This window comes from Lonchura striata, chromosome 7 (assembly GCF_050655825.1).
Source record: "Lonchura striata isolate lonStrDom1 chromosome 7, ASM5065582v1, whole genome shotgun sequence".
Classification (NCBI taxonomy): domain Eukaryota; kingdom Metazoa; phylum Chordata; class Aves; order Passeriformes; family Estrildidae; genus Lonchura; species Lonchura striata.
The window spans coordinates 14375327-14393700 of NC_140709.1; the positions used below are offsets into that span (position 1 = coordinate 14375327).

General features: G+C 39.2%; 1 protein-coding gene across 1 annotated transcript in view; it reads right to left on the reverse strand.

Annotated features, from left to right (window-relative positions):
* Positions 1–12197, reverse strand: part of CYP27C1 (cytochrome P450 family 27 subfamily C member 1) — a 19394-nt gene extending 7197 nt beyond the window's left edge. Inside the window, exons 1-5 of the mRNA XM_021526167.4 lie at positions 11757–12197; positions 7199–7389; positions 5316–5515; positions 3386–3595; positions 1977–2140 (exon numbers count right to left, since the gene is read on the reverse strand). Coding sequence (XP_021381842.4) covers positions 1977–2140; positions 3386–3595; positions 5316–5515; positions 7199–7389; positions 11757–12080 — 1089 coding nt within the window. The 5' untranslated portion in view covers positions 12081–12197. The remainder of the gene's footprint in view (positions 1–1976; positions 2141–3385; positions 3596–5315; positions 5516–7198; positions 7390–11756) is intronic.
* Between the last annotated feature and the right edge of the window lie 6177 nt (positions 12198–18374).

Here is an 18374-nt window from a genome sequence, read left to right on the forward strand (position 1 = left end):
CAGAACATGAGGCAGGACACAGTTCAACTTGGAGCACAAGGGGATTTAAAGAAACCCATCATCTAATCTTTTTTCACCACAGCTGGAAAAAAAATAAGCTTTTGGAAATGTCTTATTTTGGCCTTAAGTTTAAGATCAATTTAGAATGCAAATGTATCATGATGGTGACCTTTTATGTCTTGTCTTCAAACTGGGGTAGGATGCTTGAAGTACCTTTCTCATAAGCTTTTCTTGATTTTCTTGCAATATTGAATGGCTGTGCCTTCTACAATGCAATCCAGTTCTATTCCACTCAGAGGAGCTGGCAATTGTGCCAGCTGTGTACAAATCTTCTCTGATATAAACAATGTTCCTCCCTAGGTTCCCAGTTTCTTCATAACTTCTTAAAAATTAGGACTGTTCCAGCAACAGACAAAATGCTTGTAGCCAACAACTGCCTCACAATTCTGTTGAAAGCTTTTATAATCCTCTAAATCCCTTTCAGTTTCTATGATAAAATGAGATCTGAATTGACAGCAGTAGGAAAAAAAAGATTCCTTCAATTTTTCTTTTGTACTTGAAAATGAGGAAGTCAGAAGTATAGTGCTCTCAGAAAAAGACTGTTGCTAGCTGAGAAAGCTGAGTCAAATGGAAAGGGAAATTCTTGTTGGCATGAACATTGTCCTTTTATTTTAATGAAAAATGTCACACACTAAAAATGGAAAATTAATGGTCTGAAAGATTAGAAAATGAAGGGGATTAATAACTGTGTTTTACTTAAGAACCAACATCAAAAAGCTCTGCAACCTCATAAGCCCTTGGGACATTTAACCAATGGAGTAATATTCAGCACATAAAGAAGTTTTACATATGCTCCTTATTTTGGAATACAAAAGTGATTGCTGTTGGGGTTTCTTTTGTTTTCTTTAGAAACCTTACAAACTTTCTTAAGCCAAAAAAAATCTGAATTCAATTATCCAGAGAATTTTCCTTTTCTTTAAGACCATTTTACTTTTTTACTTATTTTAAACTTTTCTACTAGGTAAGACTATTTAAGTCCTACCTAGCACTTCTTTATCAAATTAGTATCATTTATTTTAAAAATTTGTTCAGTAACAATCATTTATAGTAGCAGTGTTTATTGATATTCTAAACAACTCTGTATACATTGTACATACAATAACTCATCTTTTTTTTTCCTTATTCTTCCAATGATCATGCTGCAATCAGTACTGAGCTACACTGATTCCATATGCTGGGAATGAGAGGGGAAGATATACACACAACAATAATGTTTCTTCAAAGGCATGGCAAATCAGAAGAATAAAGAATGAGAGACACTTGAAAGACTTGAATATGTTCCTAGGTGTAAACATATTGGATACAGCAGCCCCATTAATCCTGAGTCTTTAGCACAGCTCTCTGCCTCAGCCTGACCCTAGGTTGCCAGCACAAGCATGGGTAGAATGAACTTATACCTTATCCCCATCATTGCTGGCCTAACATCCCCCCTCAATGGATTCCAGCAGAAAGCAGGTATCTGATCCATAATGTATGTCCCACTTGATTTAATTAGCCATACATGAAAATCCTTTATCAAACTCTACACATAAGTTTAATGGTCAATTTTTTTCACACTAACTTTCAGCTAACCTTTCTATTGTGGTCTAACTAAAGCAGCACAAACACCAACCTGAAAAGCCAACTAGTAAAAGAAAATGTATGCAATACAAGCTGAATGTAAAGACAATTGCTATTTTATCTGTTTAATAAACTGTGGAACAGACTCCCAAGTGATGGATTCCTGTAAACCACAGCTAGATCAGAACACTAATTTCATTCCAGTACAGGAAGTATTTTGTATCACTTTAAAGGTCTCATGGCTTAAATGTGTTAAAATTACATCCTTATGAGCAACATAACCCCCCTGAAGAGAGCTGCCAGTGACACTGGTGTCCAAAAACAAATAAGCACAAGAAAAATGGTAACAAGCTTACTGTGTCCACTCCTGCCAGAAGCATTTCAGTCATGTTGGCATAGATCTCTTCCAAAGTAAGTTCCTTACTCACTAGGAGGTGTGTAAGTAGCCCACCATTCACTACTTCTCCTTGGTCCAGCTGAGACTGAATAGCCTTCAATTTGTTGTCAACATGGATTTGACCTTTGGGATTCAAAAAAATTGTTAAGCCTCCATTTTTATTTTTCTGCTGGTTCCATTCAGTAACCAAATTTCTTATTTACACTACACTGCACATCCAGGAGAAAAAAAAATCTGTTTTCTTAAGGAAAAGTCCTCCTAGAGTGATGGTGGAGGTCCCTGGGTACTCATGGCACAGAAAGATTGAGCTGGCAGGAACCGTGGTAGCTCAAACATGAGAATGCTGAGCACAAAGAGACTTCAGTTCCCTTCCCTGAGGGAAACCCGAGCTAAAGTTTTTATGTCCACCTGGCTCGTCACCTGGTGACTCTGCAAGAAGTGCAGCTGCAACTCAGCACAGAGAGGCTGCTACAAGATGCTAGCAGCAACCAGAAGGTCAAAGCCACAGAACTCAACTGCTTTGAAGAGAAAGATGAGGACCATCAAGTAATAACAAAAATACAAATGACATGCTGAGCAATTTCACCTACAGCTTCATGTATGCTCTAGTGACTGTAAACAGCATCTCTGGTCAAGCAAGGGATTCAAGAAGAGAAAAAACTCCTCCAAAAGTTAATGGCTCACAGAATGAGCTTATAAAAAATGAAAATACATGCAGCTTTCTAATATTTGAGAAAGAAAAAGGGTTTAAGTTTTTTTAACACTCAAGAACATTAAAAAAATAAAACTGCAAAGACAACTCCATCTTCCTACTTACATGAAAATTGGTTCATAAAGTAGTCTGGAATGTTTCATTTACCAAAAAAAATCCATATTGTAGTACATCACTGTACTCCAATGTCAACTTATACACTTCTGTATATATATATAAAAATAAATTTTACAAAGTTTTTAATTAATTGCCAGAGTCTAGTTTATTAACTTTCTAGTCAGTTTTAGTGGTGAATATGTCAGGATGCTTAATTAAAATTTTGCTGAAGTCAACAAAACTACCCTCATTAAAATTGAAGTGGCTTAAGATAAACCTTGGCAAAATCACTTGGACCTGGAATGACAAGTGGGTGCTGAAACAGATGAAGGTAAAGAAAGAGCATTATAAAATAGGGGAGTTTTGAAATGTTCTGGTAAAGTTTGTTTTAAGTAGACTATTTTTTAAAACAGTTCCCCTGGCCAGTCTGCATTTAACATGAAACTTACTTCTGCCACAATGTCTTCTTATAATTTTAGAAGAGAAATGCAGCTTGTCCCGTTCAAACACACACAGAACCTGCAGAAATAGAGCTGAACTTTTCTATTACTAAATCTTACTAAATTTGAAGAGTCCATCCCAGGATCTGCAGAACTCTCTCCAGGGTTTTGGAATAAGTGGACGAAGCCATTTGGGAATAGCACCTGCATACATAGTAGTCTTAAACATGCTAAACATCAATTCCAGAGCCTCAATATATTCAACAGTCTGCTGTGGGATGTTGTCTTCCAGGCAGCCCAGCCGGCATTCGTACAGAACAGTCGCCACCCCTACACATAAAAAAATGAAATAATTGTCTATACACATGCATGAACACATATAAATAATTTAAGGAATTAAATAACATAAAATGGAACTACTTTACAAGAAATTTATTATTATTACTATTACTACTTCAGTTGAGGAACAGATAAAACAGAAATTCAAAACACAGTAAAATAGCCCAGCTAAACATTGCAGCAAGAGAGTAGTTGCTATGTCAGTAATGCTCAGATGAGAAGACAGCCAGGAATTCCACCAGAAGTAGAGCAGCCTCCAGCCTGTTTACTGTGTTTTGCACTGCACTGTTAACCCTGAGCCTGCCCTGTTGGCCTCTGAGCACCTAGGGGAGTCCAAAGACATTTCTGATAACTGGTGACAATGGAGGAGTTTCTACCACTGGCTGTGTCTGTCATCAGCTGGTAACAAATTAATTCTGAGTCTGTATAAATGGATAAAAAGCTTGCACTCCAGTCAGTGCTTTTACTGCACACACCATTCTCCACCCGGCCCTAAAAACCAGCAAGTGTGACACTGTTGCAAGTGACAATGTTGACTGTCTCTTGTTCTGACTTGCTGTAATTTTCATAGATCTTTTTCTGCAGTTCTGCAGGCATCCCCACTAGACATTATCTTTACTGACAAAAATAATTTTAAAAGTTGGTTATTTTTAACTCACTCTTCCTTTCCTAATTTTCCTCCCTGGGAATATATTTTTCTTGTCTTTCTTTTGTGCCTCTTTCAGAAACTGCTAGTTCTTATGTATCCTCTTGCTGCTTACATGGTCCCTTCAAAGAAATCTTATGTATTGGTTCTCTAAACAGTTACAGTGCAAGTTAAATAAACAGCAAGTAATATAGAAAATAATTGTGTGCCAAGCACAAGTTATAAATTAAAAACAAAAATAATGTGAAGAATTTAAACTAACCATCAGTTACAGTGAATCTGTAAGCTCACAGTTTGAAATTCTGTAAACTGGTAGTAAAATGCCATTTTTAGACACTATAAATGTGAAACAGACCAAGCAGGCAGCCAGCAATTTGACACAAAGTGAGCAATCTGGATATTCTTCAAATCCCAAACTACTCAGCTGCCTGTCAGCAAAGAGTACCAATGTTTTTAAAAGGCATTACATATAACAAGATGGGGTTGTTTGCAGTTAGTTAAAGAAATACATGAAAAATGTAGCACCATGAGATTTCTGTAAGAACATAGGAAATGCCATACAGGCTTAGGCCAGGGTTTCATTCAGCATTCCCTCACTAATGGTAGCCAGTGGCAGATGATCTTAAGGCAATCATAGCAATCCCATACTTGGTATGTGTAGGCAGGGAAAAGCAGTATTTTTTCCCACATTAAGCTATCAACTGAATTAAGATACATCACATGGGGATTCAATTGGAATTTGGCTGGTATATTATGAAATTAGAAGTCCCTTATTAGAAGGTCAGCACCCTTATTCTTGAGAAAATAATACAGAAATACAGAGCACTGAGACTATTCAACACCTTGATTGAACATTTTACCTGTACACCAGCATTTCCATGGGAATTGCTCCTTAATACAAGGACTCTACAAAGGAATTCTACTGATATTCACTGCACTAACTAGGAAGACACATAAATGCAGAATATCAAACTTCTTTTTTCAGATTAATCACATCAGGGTACAGTCATTTCACAACCACACTGCTTTGCATCCATTTTATTTACAGATACAGCCTGGGCTTACCTTCCATTGAATACTTGAAGAAAAGGTTGTTAACATTGGTCACTGTTTCCCCATCCTCCTCTTGACTTCTGAGGGTATGGATTCTTTTAATCAAGTCTGTGATAACTTCATTGACTCCTTCAGAGTAAACAGCCACATCTTTGGGTTTCAGAATTTTTTGCCTCAGAACACTTCTCATTTTTAGCCACTGCTCCCCCTCCCTAGAAGAAATTATGAATAATGTCAATGTATGGTTTTCCTTAACAATCATCAGCTGGGTAAGAGCTCTGCATCCAAACTGCAATTTTTCATGTCAAATGGTAAAATGAAAATTATGATAATGTATATTTTGTATTATGCTCCTACAATTTTATTCTGTATTTATTGCATGTCCTCATTAAATTTCAGTCCTGCAACACGTATCCTAAGGTGTAAGTCAACCTCTAGGTTGAGTGACAAAACTTGCACATTCAGTGATCTGAATTTGATGAGTGTCCCTATGTGAGTTTGTTAGTAGTAGATAATGCAAGAAATTAGTAAAATATTCTATTAAAATTACTTTAAATAAACATTCAAATGGGTAGTCTGCAAAACTGCTTTTCCAGAGAACCAGTACTTAATTACCAAATAAAGGCCTCACATTCACATCTGACAAACTAACAATTTGAGCTGGTACCATACATAACTTTCAGCTATCCCAGTTCTAAACTTACAAAGCAATAAAAGAGCAGAGCTATCTGTAAAGAAATAACTTACAGCTACACATTCTGCTTTAGCTGAGCTATGCATGGAAACCTCAATGCTGAAGACTAAAAATCTGAATTGTCTCATCTACATGCTCTGTATGAGCAGAGAATATGGGAACAGTGCTTCCAGGGATGCCTTTCAATTCCTTATGAACATGAGCAATTATAAATACGTGTTTATTTTATAAATAGATAAATGAAACAAACATTAATGAATTAAACAAGATGTGTTTATTTAAATAAATTAAATAAAAACATTTTATATTTTATGTGTTACTTTTTTTACCTGGAGCAATGCCATTGCAAGGCACAGAAATTTATCATCCAGCAGAAGAATTTGATCTCTTTAACAGGTATTTCCTGAGTCTCCTGAGTTAAGATCTCTTCTCACTAAATATCAAGGAATTGTTAGTTTGAATCTCAACTGCAGCTTAAGATTTAAGTCTGAAGTGCAGTACATGGAGCCTTTTGCTACCATGAAAAAACAGACTGTCCATGACTCAGGAAATTAATTTCCCTCTAAATAAACATCCTATGTCAGTGGGGACCGTGAGTAGTTCCCAGTGGCAATTAACCACACCCACATGCGCTGCCAGGTTATGCAAGCTGTACAGACAGACAGCTCCTCTGGAATCAGCCAGATTCAAAAATATCTGTGTGAGGATGCACTGCAGTGTGAACTGACCATTCCTTACATTAGTCTACTGAGGGGGCACTTCAGTGAACAATAACACTAAAACCAATCTGAGCCAACAATTCCACACAGCACACTGCCTGCTAGAGAGAACAGTCTAGAACGGATGCAATAAACCCTCATTCATGCAGTGCAGTGCCAAAGCTAGTGAGCTCTGTTCTGTAAAACTGCTTGCAGGTAAGTGAGCCAGCTCAGACAGCTCCTGTTGATCCACACTCCCAAAAAATGTCTTCATGCAAAGTAGCTCACTGCACATTCAACTCCACATCATTACCATCCCTTTGAAACTTCACAGCAGAACAAATTCACAGCATTCACCACAAATACCTACTCCCTTTTCCCACTAGACACACAAATTTCCGCACACAGAAAAGCCTGATTTCCCAGATGACCTGTACAGTCCTTCAGAAAATCACTAAATTTACATGAGAAAAGCAGGAAAGTGAAGGACTGACAACACTTACGCAGAAATGAGCCCCGTGGCTCTGCCCCGTAAATCTCTGTACTCCTGCCAGGAGTCCATGTTGGCTCTTTGTGGTGCTCTGCCTTCTGCTCGGAGCACTTGAGCAACCATGTCTCGATCTGCAATGGATACAACAAACTGGGGACCAAAGTGAGACTTGAAGATCTTTCCGTATTCCTGAGTGTGTTTTTGCTACAGCATCACCAACAAAGAGAAACAGAAGTCAAGTATTACTAAGGAAAACGATCACAAAAGGAAACTGACAATTTGTCATACACAAACTCTCACATCAAGAATTTGATTCCCAGCCTTCCAGTCAAGGAACAGTTTGAAATGTCGGGAGAAGCATCTAAGCATTACTGTGAAATATTCACAAGGAAAACAGAGAGGTCACACAGTTCAGGACCCTGACTGAAAAGACCCAAAGCTCTAAGGCACAGAGTGTGAGTGAAACCAAACACTGAGAAGATGAAAGGACTTCAAAACATGTCCCTTCAGATCAAACAGGTTAGAATGTCTGCAAAAATGAAAAACATGGAAGCATATAGGGTTAAATTACCAGCATAATACAAAGACATAATTTAATATCATTGTGAATAACTGCTTACTTTACCATTTAATTGCTTATAAAGAAGCTGTGTATAAGTTTCTCACACCTAACCAAGAATAATGACAGCACAACAGCCTAGTGAAAAACTGCATTTTGGAACAGATTTGTCAGCAGTGAACTTGAGAGAGACATAAGCTAATTCTGCAAAAGAAAGGAAAAGGTGGGATCTTATCCTTGCAGTGGGGTTTATTGAGTAGTTGATCCACAAATCATGTGATTCAGGCTGGAGGCAAATGAGAGGATTGGAAAAAATTAAGCTGTGTATATATATAAAAACAAACAAAAGCAACCCAAAACGTTTTCCAGTAAGGTTGCACTATCACTGTCCCATGAAATCTTACTGATTATTTCAAATAAATTTCACTCTGACATGGTCATGAAGTGAAACTCTCAACTCTTACAAATTCACTTGGAGTTGAGGTACGTCCTCATTTCAGAGGGGGAAAATCCCACCAGAACTGCAAAGCAGTTATTAAAAAGATATTATTAAGACTTTGAAAATCAATTTTAAAGCCTTTATTTCTGGTTCAAGTGTTAAGACAAGTTAAACTGACCAAAGTTTAACTTTGACACATTACCTACATTCTAATCCAAAGACATCTGCACACAGAGTTATGCTGATTATAAACCAAAGATGCTTGACACCAATTGCACTTGTGAAAGTCTAGTATTGACCCAAAATTAACTTAGGTGAAATACATTTTATTCAATCTTAGTTACAGAAATGAATTGTTTAATTGCCAACAATAAGTTTAAGACACATGAATCACTCTTCAGAATATGATACCAAGTACACTTAAAAAAATGTAATTCTTTCTGTCTAGTGTCCAAATAAAACATGACTTGTGCAATTGTGGTCTCTGCCAGTCACCTCTTAACTACTTTTGGAACACAATGGCCAACTTCAGTCAAAGTTCTATAGGTCTCCCACAGCAATATTCTTACCACTTTCAAAAATCAGCATCTGGATTCATATGAGACACATGTATTAGTCATCCTGATGAGGGAAATGCTACAGCAGGAACTCAGTTGTCATTTCTGCATGGTCTGCTCCTAACCAACACCACAGACAGAGCAGTGTATGAACAAGCACTCCCCAAACCCAAAGGATCTCTTGCCTTTGAAATACTTTAGGGATACTGAATTTGGAGATAATGACTTTGAGAGTGTCTTGAAAGGAAAGCATGAACTGGGAAAGAAGTATGGCAAGAAAAATCAGTGGAGTGAGGGGAATACAGGACACCAGTCACAGAAAAACAGGTTCAACAGATTTTGGTATTTATGGGGCAGTTTATTTTATCAATGATGGCGAGACTTACATGGGACAACAAACTTCAACAGAAAGTAAATCAAGTGACAAGCTATCCAATCAAATAAATTGAATACTAGTTTTAAACCAGAAATGGACAGGGACAAAGTATTTGGACATCCCTTTCTTTCAATAGACTGAACACCATTCTATCAACTTCATGCATTAAAAAAATGCCCAGGATTTCTATTTCCATATTTTCTATCACAACATGGTTTTTTTCTTTCCCTTATTCCAAACCTTGAAAATGTTCCACTCTAATGCCTCACGTACCACCCTCACACCATTCTTTCACACATCATAAATTCAAACTGCCAGCATCCAAATCCCTCCTTCTTCACCTTTATTTTCTTTATCCTTGCATAGCACTGATGAGACAAAAGAGATCCAACCCCATCAAATTAAAAATACTTTCCCTTTGTCATGATTGCTGTAGGCATTACTACTTTGGCCAGGACTAACTGGAATCGTGTTACTGAGAACAGAACCTCCTTTGTGAAAAAGCGCTCAGCTTCCCCACCCCTTCTGCATATAGCACACAAATATTTGTGTGCACCAAAGGACATCGTTTAAGTAGCTGTGCTGGTTACCAAAGGGTTTGGGATTAATTCATTCCTGGTGTTCACTGTATTGTTAAATTTATCAGACTGTTAAATTTAATGCCTACTTGCATTTGACGTGTAGGCAAACAGGGCATCCTGTGATTCTTGAGACTCTAAGCAGAATAAAAACTAGTATTATATTGCAACTTCTCCTTATCCTTCCTCACACTTTTCTTTCTAGGAATAGTATTCACTAAAGAAGAAAATACCCATATCAGCTAGTGGTAGCAAGAAGAGTATACTATTTAGGATGTAATATATTCTTTTTAATATTTTGTTTAATAATTTCTTTTGACAGCAAAATAACTTGAAACCAATGGTAGCATCTTTTTTAGTGTTATGAAACTAAGAGGAAAAAAAGAAACAGAATGAAACAAAGAGCTTCAGTTGTCTTCAACTTTCATGTGCATGTCTTAGTTAGCAAGCAATCAAGCTGAGCAATTCATCATTAGCGATCTAGTTTGGCTGACATGGAATACAGCATACATCCTAACATTTCTTCTTAAAAATCTAAACGGCAAATATAAGAAAGCTGGACAAAAATAAGAAACTTATGTGATTCTTTTTTTTTTTTTTTTTATGTCTTCTGCCTCTTTCTGCTGTTTTTAGGCCCTTTGTAAACCTTAGCTTTCAAGTTTTTATTCTAATACTATTTAAAGTTCGATTTTCTTTAGCTTCCCTTTTCTATTTTTATTTCCCTTTCTCTGTCTTATTTTTTCCTGAAATTTCGGTAATTTTCAGGCAGAAAACCTCTTGGGGCTGACTGTGAATTTCTTCTTAGAGATTTGGGAGAGGTCACTAAGAAAAGCAAAATAATAAATGCCCCATTTGAGGTATTCCCAATGAGATACGTACTGTGGAAATCTTATGGATGCACAGCTGCAAAAGAGTGAAAGACGCAGCTTTACTCCCTTATGTACAAAGCGCTTCCTTCAGAATCGCTTGTACTACACGGGGAAAGGGCCTCAGGAGATGCGCTGTGACTTTTTAGGAATGAAACCCACATGTTTGGCCAAGCAACCAAAACAATTCATCTCTGGATAGCGACAGCCTTACGGTAAGAGTGCTGCCCGTGCCAGCATCCCCGAGGCGCTGCAGAGCTCCCCGCTGCCCCGCTCCCGCAGGGATAACGCGCCTCACACCCTCACCAGGTGCGCCCGACGGAGCGGCCCCGCCGCTGGGGAGAGGGGCCCAGGCCCCACCCGGGCTCTGGTTCGCCTGACCGCCAGGTGACAGGAGCCGCTCTCGGCCCGTCCTCGCTCCTTTCCTTCGCTCCCCTCACGCCGCCATCCGGCCCCGCTTCCCGCCACCCGCTCCCCTCCCCCGCGCCCATGTGGCGGCGGGGCCGGCAGCGCCATGGCCGCAGGCGGGGCCGGGCCGAGCCCCCGGCGCGTTCGCACCGCCCGCCTCCCGCCGAGGGGACGGGGGCGGGCATCGCCGCTCCCGCAGGGCACCGGGATAGGCAGGCTGCATTTATGTAAGGGGAGGCCGGCGTAGCAGACAAAATGGTCTCTGAGCGCGGGGAGCAGCGCCGGGCCGGGCTGAGGGAAGGGCAGCGGCGGAGGTGCCTCGGCCGCCGGCACAGCCTCACCGCACGGGTGGGCGCTGCGGGCTAAGAGTCGAAGCCCACGTTTGCCCGCCCTGCCCGCCAAAAATGAGGCTTGTGAAACAGCTCAGTTTGAAAAGAAAAAATTAAAAGAAAAGGTGTTCTTTTCTTTTCCTTCTTTCAGCTTGAGGCACCTCCCCAGCGGCTCAAAACGCGCACAAAGATGCGCGGGGAGCGCTCGCGGGCGCCGGGGCACGGGGAGCCGGGATCGTGGGATCCCCCGCGAAACAAAACTGCCGGAGCCTCCGGTGCTGCGGGAGCTGGAGCGGGGATCCCCTGAAACCCGGCTCTCCCCAGCGGGAAGGCGGCGCGGCGATGCCCAGCTGCGGTGCTGCTAGCCCGGCGATTCACCAGCGCTTTAGCAGGGGAGGAAAGGAAAGGTTTAAGTAATGCTGGCGTGATTAAAGCATTAAGTACCCGAGGGAACTGTACCTGGATTTCATGAATGCGGCCGAAGCCGTCCTTCCAAAAGAACTCGTAGAGGTTGTAGAGGGTGTTGGGGCCGGGCATTTCGTGCAGGCTCTTCACCCTGCCCAGGCGGCGCGGGGGGGGCCGCAGCAGCTCCGCTCCGCGCCCCTCGCCTTTGTTCCCCGCCGCTGCCCGCGGGCTGCTCCGCACCTCCAGCGGCTGGCTGCTGCACGGCCGCGGCTGCCCGGGAAACCTGCTGCTGGCCAGAAGCGCCTGGTAAAAGTAAGTCCTCTCACATTCAAGTGTCTGCTTGCATTTCATCGTCAAAACTCTGGTGAAGAAAGACATGTCTTTTAATTTCAGAAGGGTCCACTTTGCTCCTGCAGCTGCTTTTTATTTGGTTGCGCTTTCTTCAGTGCCTGCTTTAACTTGTACAAGCAGCACTTCTCCAAACTCTTACTGCATGAGCATCAGTTTACACAGACCATTATTTAACGCTCCCTCCCCTAGGGCTGGAAAAGGGGGGTGGGTCTGGGATGAGACTTGAATAGAACGAACCTATTATTTTGTATAATTCAAATCAGATATTTACCCATTATACGTGCAAAGTCCAGTTTTTGCCTCTTTCACCCATTAGTTTAGTGAAAAGCTCACCCCATCTTTCTCCTGTTTAAAAAAAAAACAACAAAAACAGGATTGAGCCTATTTTTTGGTGTGTGGCATTAAATCATTCCCCTGTGTTAGAAAATAGTGTATTTTCTGCAAGAAGTTATTTCAGAATCGTTGATTATCCTGTAAGGTATATGAAAAACATTTGTGCATCCATATATAAGTAGCACTGGTCTTACATAGTAACCTTACCTTACACAAAAAGTAATGTAAATTACAATATTCAGAGATGTTATTTGTATTGCAGAATGATTTATCTTTTGGACAGGATATACTGCATAAGCAGTTTGTGTCAACTTTTGTAGAAATCTGCACAGTTTAAAAAGTATTTGTGTTATTTTCATATGTATTTCTATGTAATTCCAAAAGTGTTAGTGATTATCTGTAAAAAGTTGATTCATTTCTGAAATGACGTGGAAGATACTATCTTTTAAGTGAGTCAGACACTCAGATAAAAGTTGAGGACAGAGGAAAGTGTCAAGGAAGATCCACATTTCTAGAACAGAATTATGAATAAACTGCTGGAAAAGCAAATCTAGTAAGTGTGAAAATTATTAGCTTTTGTTTTCCTTATTTATCTTCACTAAGATTTTTTGAGGCTCTATTCTGATTAAGCTCAGTGTGCATGCTTACTTTGGGCACTGATAACTCCACTGAAACAAATAACTCTGAAGTTAGGCACATCAGTCTTTATAGATACAGCAGTAAATATTATAGGAATAAAATTTGTTAGAGTACATGCTGGTTTAAGCTAAAATCATGTCTTTGAAATGGACTTTGTCATACTTGAATGGGTCCAGAGAAGACCAACAAGAAAAAGAAATGAGAAGATTTTTAAAAACTATGTTAGAAGGCTGAGACTTATTTCATCTGGGAAAGATGACTATTACAACCATGACAGCAGCCTACAGATGTGTACATCTTTTGTTTAAAAAAAGGTGCATGTCAGAGAAGAAAGAAAATGATAGGCTTAGTTTGCAGCTACAGATTTCTTGATTACTTTTTCAGGTAGCCTCGGTACCTCACAAGGCAGGACATTACATCCTTGCTACCACTGAGCTTTGCAAGAACAGGTTTGAGAACCTCATCAGGGAACATCTGAAGTTCTCTTTCCTACACTTCTGTGTAGTGTAGCTACATTATTTCTTTCATATATATCTAAGGGTGCTTGGAGAGAGACAGTTACACAGATTTTTAAATTATATTAACATTGTAATTTCTAGATTGCTGGAGGAGAATTTGTGCACCCTTCCTAGAAACTTCTGCTCACAGCTATCAGTATGGTTGATTTTTTTTTTTTTTAAGTTTGAAATCATACATGATTAAGGTAAAGCATCTACTGTTATTAATATGCTAGTGAGATAAACTTAGATATATTATGCTGTAAAGATTACAGTTTTGCAACTGGTAGTAGCTTTCTCTGAGTGTACCTTTTTCCAGTTTCCATATATGGAATTCTCCATTATTTTCCCCTGTTACCCTTTTTCCATGAAAATCATTGTAGGACATATTTTTTCTAGCCACTTGAAAAAGCTTCAGAAGCTTTATCCTTTAAATACTTCACCAGAAGAGTACCTGCTTTCCTTCTCAGGAGTTTTTGGAGGTGGCAGTAGTCCCAACATAGCAACTAAGTGCTGTATAACCCCACCTACACTCAGTTTCTTCTCACAAAATTTCTTCTTGAAGAAGAAACTTTCTTCTTCAAACAGAGTTCTGCTTGTTTGCAATAAAATGGTCTAAAACACAGACACTATTTTAAAAACATGTAAACACTCAGAGAAATTTCAGTGAAACAGGGAGCTCACCTGGTGCAGCCCATAAAATAGCTGCAGACCTTCAGATCTCATTACTGGCAAACCTCAGCAAAATTTTTAATACCAGTCAAACATTCTGTGATTACTGGCTATCAAGTTTATATGTGCAGCTTATACAATTAAATAAGAGCCAAATTCATTAAAAGATGCTAGCAATCCATCGTGTTACAGCTCCTGATGAACTGGATGGATTCTCTGCTGTCTGTACAGACTGTTGTTGAGTTTTAATATGACACTCAGCAGTGTGAGGTCTGAACACTTTATTTCATAAGTTATGTACAGATGTTTATTTTTAAAAAATCACCAAATATTACAGAAAACCTAAAATAAAAATCCCAAATTCCCACCAAAAAACAACCCCAACATATAAAATTAATTTTGAATAGGATTTTATATTTGCTCTAGTTTTAAAGAAAGAGTGGAACATTTGAGAAGAGTCCTGACCCAGGAGTATCTGAGACACCTCCATTACTGCTTTCCATCTTGTAATTTTACTACAAGGAGACATCAGTGTTCAATAAGCAAAGCCAAAACCACACCATCCTGAACAATTTCCAGAGTAGATTATAGGCAATGGCAGAGTGTAACAAAGAAATAAATTAAGAAAACATGAAGTGGCAATGCATTAATGATGAAAATTGCAGAATTTCTTTGATATAACAGAAGGATTTAAAGGGGTATAAAGATGCCATTATGCAAACCTGAATAGAGCACCTTCTTTGCACAAAAGGAGATTAATAGATTCACATCCACAGAAATTGATTTTTTGTAGTGCAGGTGGTGCTCAGAGGTAAGTCTGATGACCAGTGGGCCAAAAATATTTACAAGTAATAGATATTTCTAGGCAGTTTGCCAGAGGAAGTAAAAATTCAGAGCCACTGACAGAGGCAGTTCTGGTGCACTATTAAAACCTTGCTCTACAATAATCATCAGTAATACCATAGCAACCCATCAGTGCAGCTACTAGCGTCTTTTTCTATGTAAACTGTAAAAAATGAATACTCCAGACAACAAAAGCCAAATTGTAAGGTGGTTCAATAGCTGAATACAGGAAGGGAATGTTTATGAATGTGAGAGAATACATGTGGGCTACCACAACATGGAATGTGTAATTAAACCATTCACTTCTCTTTGCTGTGCCAGATCATAATTTTGTGGTTCTGTTTGACTTTCAAATTAAGAGTTTTAATGTACATATGTGCCACTAATGTTCCTGCTTTACTGACACACCTCACATCCTTACTACTGCAGAATCCGAGCTGGAGGTCAAACTTGCAAACTGCAGGATGTTCAGTAGCCAACATTATGAGTAAACACCAAAATTCATGTGACGAGACAAATGAAACTGAAATAAATTTCCTGGAATATACTTGAAAAAGAGAAAGGAAGAGTAAAGGAAAGGAACCAACAAACACTTCAAAAAGCAGCAGAGGATTAAAGGTTTAGAGGGCAACTTAAAGTGATGGAGGGGTTGGCATTGTGTGGTCCCATTTTCCTCCCAAATATGAACACAGACTTGTTTCAGGTAACAGAAAGAGTAGTGCCACAATTCCCAGGAATAATGGTGAGTATAGTAGCCATTATACAAAACCTCCTTCCAATTCCACATAAGCCACCAAACCATAAAGGGAGGAGTTATACCATCAACACAAACCAACCAAAACACATTTATGTGACTTAAAAGATAAGTATTTTCTCCTACTTGTACAACCTACCATTATATATATTTATCAGACATCTTAACACTGACTCAGAAACACACTCAGAGTTCTTTAAATTTAAACAATGACGTTTGTCCTAGCCTGTTGGTCCTCGGAGCCTGAAAATGTGTTTTATGTAACAAGTCAGTTGGGACTTTTGTTATTTCAAACAAGTTGGAGCACATGCCCCCTCACAGCAGACATGTTTCAGTTTTAGTTAACTTTTGCTATGTAACAGGATCACAGTATAAACTAAACTTGGCTTATTGATAATTTAGATTATGTATTATTTTTGGATAATTTGTCTTCAAACCCACAGTCCTGCTGTTCTCTCTGTCTAGACCCCCCAATGGTCTAATTAATTGTACTTTGTTACCTTCATTTAGTTATTCCTAAATCCAATTTAAACTTGCCCTCTCTTTGCACAAACTCTGACCAAGTTCAGTCAAAGCTCTTTGTGTCAATAGCACTGGTATTCAGAGTCAGTGGTTACATTATCATCTTACCAGGAATTCTGTTTTCTTAGAATTATTCTCACCTTTTAACAGTCTTGGCTATATCTGGTTTGTAATTATTTGAACATAATTTTATGATAGCCAGTATAATAAATACTGTGTATTTTACATAATTGTTGAAATAGCTACAAATATAAATAATTTATAAGTATAATTTATGGACATAAAAGGAAGCATTTAACTTTGCTCAAATAACACTTTCAGCTAAGACTGCACAGATAGGCTCTTCTGTACATTTGCAAAGAAAAGCTGAAAAAGGGCTGCAATGTCAGAAATGTAAGCAAAAAATTTCAGTGTCGTTTAAAACCTTTTAACTGAAAAAAACATACAGTTAACCATAATTTTTTGCCTTTTCTGACTGTCCTCAAACCCATCATCTGAAAGATTCTTTCAAGTTGTGAAGTATAAATGCTTTCTCAAGCATGTTTGAATTTTAAATGCTTTCTAAATTCCTGTTTTTTCCTGAAAATGGGATAAATTTGAACTTCAGCAGGCTAAATAATAATAGAAGATTGTTCAAAAAGAAGGTATTTAAATCAGAACAAGAAGCCAATGCTGCTGTGAGTTACTATTCAGCCCTTGATAAAAAAACCCCGGAATCAACTGTAAAGAATCCAGTTCTACAGACTTCTTACAGATTTAGATCCTTGCCCTGTGTCTCCTAGGGCATATGGTGCTAAGTTATACTGAGAACCACTTGCCTTGAAGTCCAGTGCTTTCAAACACATAAAGGAAAGTATGGTATTACAAAAAATGACCATCAGGAGGGCATAAGGAGACATAGAAACTGGCTGCAGCTTGGTGCTCTGGTGAGCTGTAAAGCTGTGAAATTGCCACCCCATCAGCACTGCACTTTTAGTCTAGAATGCCATTTTAATGAGTAACAGCAGCACCCTTTGAGCATTAACAGCTTCATATGGACATTTGCTGGTTTGCCACAAGAAGGAAGGGCACATAAACACAAGCTTCAGTATTGAAGCCTATCAGAAACACAAATATTAAAAAAAGACAATTTGGAATTCAAACCAAGGTGGGGGCCAGGGAGCAGGGGCCAGCAAAGAAACCTGAATGACAGCCAAGAAAATCACACCTCCTCTATCCAGAGACTTCCAAGAAATAATTTACTTACCCCTGAGTTCACCTGCTTCTGGCATCAGTCATAATCTGAATCACACTTCTGCCACACTGTCTGTTCTTTAGTGGACAATTTAGTTTCCTAGAGGGCTGGGATTACAGATCTGGAGCTGTCTACTGTGAACCTCGGGTGCATTGCCAAAGTGCAGGGGTAGTGAGGGGCCAGCAGGACAGACGCCCCAGGAGCCAGCAGCTCCTCAGTGACTGACCTGCCCAGCCCCATTCTGGTCCAGGTGCTGCCACGTGCAGCAGCAGCTCAGCTGAAGTGAGTAAATGCACCAGTCTGCCACTTGCTGCCACAGCCTGGAGTAACAGCAGGCAGTAATTACTGCACTTAATCTTATCAACATAATGAATTCTAAAGTTTGAATACCAAGATGTTATCACTGATGCATGGAGTCATTCATGCCTTGTAAACTCATTCTGCTTTACTTGATGCTGAATGTATTGCATCCCACACAGACATTACTTAAAGGAGTGAGATCATTAGTCATGATTTACTACACATGAACTACAGCAATTCTAAACCCAGCTACTACTAGTGATTCCACAATTACAGGAACCAGCATTGAGCCATTTGCATTTAGTAGGTTGTTGTGAGTTTTTTCAAGTTTATGAAGGGTGGAGAGTAGTTTTAAAGCAATTCATAAGCTTTTAAAAAGAGAATTATGCAGAGGAACACTGCCTGACTTGATCAACTAAACCTCTATCACAGGCCCCTCCCATTATACTAAATTACCATTTTGCTACTAACTGTAGCCATTAGAGCTGTTCCAAACTACTATCAGAAGTAAACAGTGCTTTAAACTG